This window comes from Eimeria necatrix, genomic scaffold, assembly GCF_000499385.1.
Source record: "Eimeria necatrix Houghton genomic scaffold, Enh_scaff858, whole genome shotgun sequence".
Classification (NCBI taxonomy): domain Eukaryota; phylum Apicomplexa; class Conoidasida; order Eucoccidiorida; family Eimeriidae; genus Eimeria; species Eimeria necatrix.
This window is the reverse complement of record NW_013651779.1, coordinates 7,501-9,098: the sequence shown is the minus strand read 5'-3', so window position 1 is coordinate 9,098 and position 1,598 is coordinate 7,501. Positions and strand designations below refer to the sequence as shown.

Sequence of the window (1,598 nt, the reverse complement as noted above, 5' to 3'; positions counted from 1 at the left end):
ATATATATATATATATATATATATATATATATATATATATATATATATATATATATATATATATATATATATATATATATGTCATGCAGCCTACTGCAGAGGTAATTTCGCCAAAAAGTGGCATTTATGAATACAAAATGAAAAACCGCCACTTAAAATGTTTTTCTTTTAAAAGTGTTTTATAATTAAAAGTATTTAAAGGGTTTAAGGGAGATCTGGGGTTCAATTGGGGGCCCCATTGTGGGGCCCCCACTGCGGGGCCCCAGGGGGCCCCCGGGGGCCCCCCGTAGGGGGGACTGGATCTCTGGGGTTGAAATGATTTTTAGATTCTTTGAATTTATATTTGAATTAATTTATTTGAAATTAATTTCTTTTTTTTCTTTTTTTTAATTTTTAAAACGGCGGTGTAGTCAAATTGGCTGCGGCCGCTGGGGTGTCTGTGCAGCAGGCTTCGGGTGTCACTGCAGCTCGCTGGCCACTCCATCTCGTTCCCCCGAGTAAGTCTTCATTTTATTTATTTTAAAATAAATTAAAAGTCTTTTATTTACATTTTTGCTTCAATTAATTAAATGAAAATGCCACTCCAATGAAATGCGCAGCCGCCCCTGCACTAAGTGGCCTCAAGGCTGGGTGAGGGCCCCCTGGGGGCCCCCTGGAGGCCCCGGCCTTCTCTTCTGGGGCCCCCCAGGGGCCCCCCGGCACCCTGCGGGGGCCCCCGGGGGGCCCCCCTGCCGCCGTTGGTTGTGCCCCAGGGGGCCCCCCGATGGGGCCCCCAACCGGCTTTCCAGGGGGCCCCCTAAAGGCCCCCTGGCTTCATTTCGAGGGCCCCAAACCCTCATGGGGCCCCCTGCATGCAAAGAGCTGCCTCCTGCTGGGGCAGCGCATGCAGCCCCAAAGCTGTTCCTGCCAAGCCGCTGCCGCAGGGCCAGTTCGACACCGCACACTCAGCAGCAGCAGCAGCAGCAGCAGCAGCAGCAGCAGCAGCAGGAACTGCAGCAGCGGGAACTGCAGCAGCAGCAGCAGCAGCAGGGTGTGCAGAGGCATCCCAGCCCTCCACAGTGGGAAGCGCAGGCCCAGGAGCAGCAGGAGCCGTCGCCGCAGCAGCAGCAGGAACTGCAGCAGCAGCAGCAGCAGGAACTGCAGCAGCAGCAGCAGCAGGAACTGCAGCAGCAGCAGGCAAATGCACTGCAGGCTGGTACGGAAGCCGTCTGCAAGCTACATCCTCTAGAGCAATTCCTGTACCCTGGGGGCCCCCCGGGGGGCCCCCAGGGGGCCCCCTTGGGGGCCCCTCAGGGGGGCCCCCCTGGGGGGCCCCCCGGGGGCCCCCCCGGGGGCCCCTGGCTTTCTTTAGTGGGCCCCGCATGCAGCGGCTTGCCGCTGCCGCAGCAGCAGCTGTGGGGCGGCAGCTACAGAGAGTTGGTTTTTGCTGCTGCACCTGCTGCTGCGAAGATTGAATTATCTGAAGCAGCAGCAGCAGCAGCAGCAAGCCAAACTCGCGGCCCTGCTGCTGCTGCTGCTGCTGCTGCTGCTGCTGCTGCTGCTGCTGGGGAAGCAGCAGTGCCTCGAGAAGTCCTTTTGGGCCTTTTAGTTGCCTTCGG

General features: G+C 56.3%; 1 protein-coding gene across 1 annotated transcript in view; it reads left to right on the top strand.

Annotated features, from left to right (window-relative positions):
• Positions 1–837: 837 nt before the first annotated feature.
• Positions 838–1,598, top strand: part of ENH_00079760 (helicase conserved C-terminal domain-containing protein, putative) — a gene marked incomplete at both ends in the record, with an annotated part of 7,507 nt that continues 6,746 nt past the window's right edge. Inside the window, one exon of the mRNA XM_013577754.1 lies at positions 838–1,598. This exon is cut by the window's right edge and continues 872 nt beyond it. Coding sequence (XP_013433208.1) covers positions 838–1,598 — 761 coding nt within the window.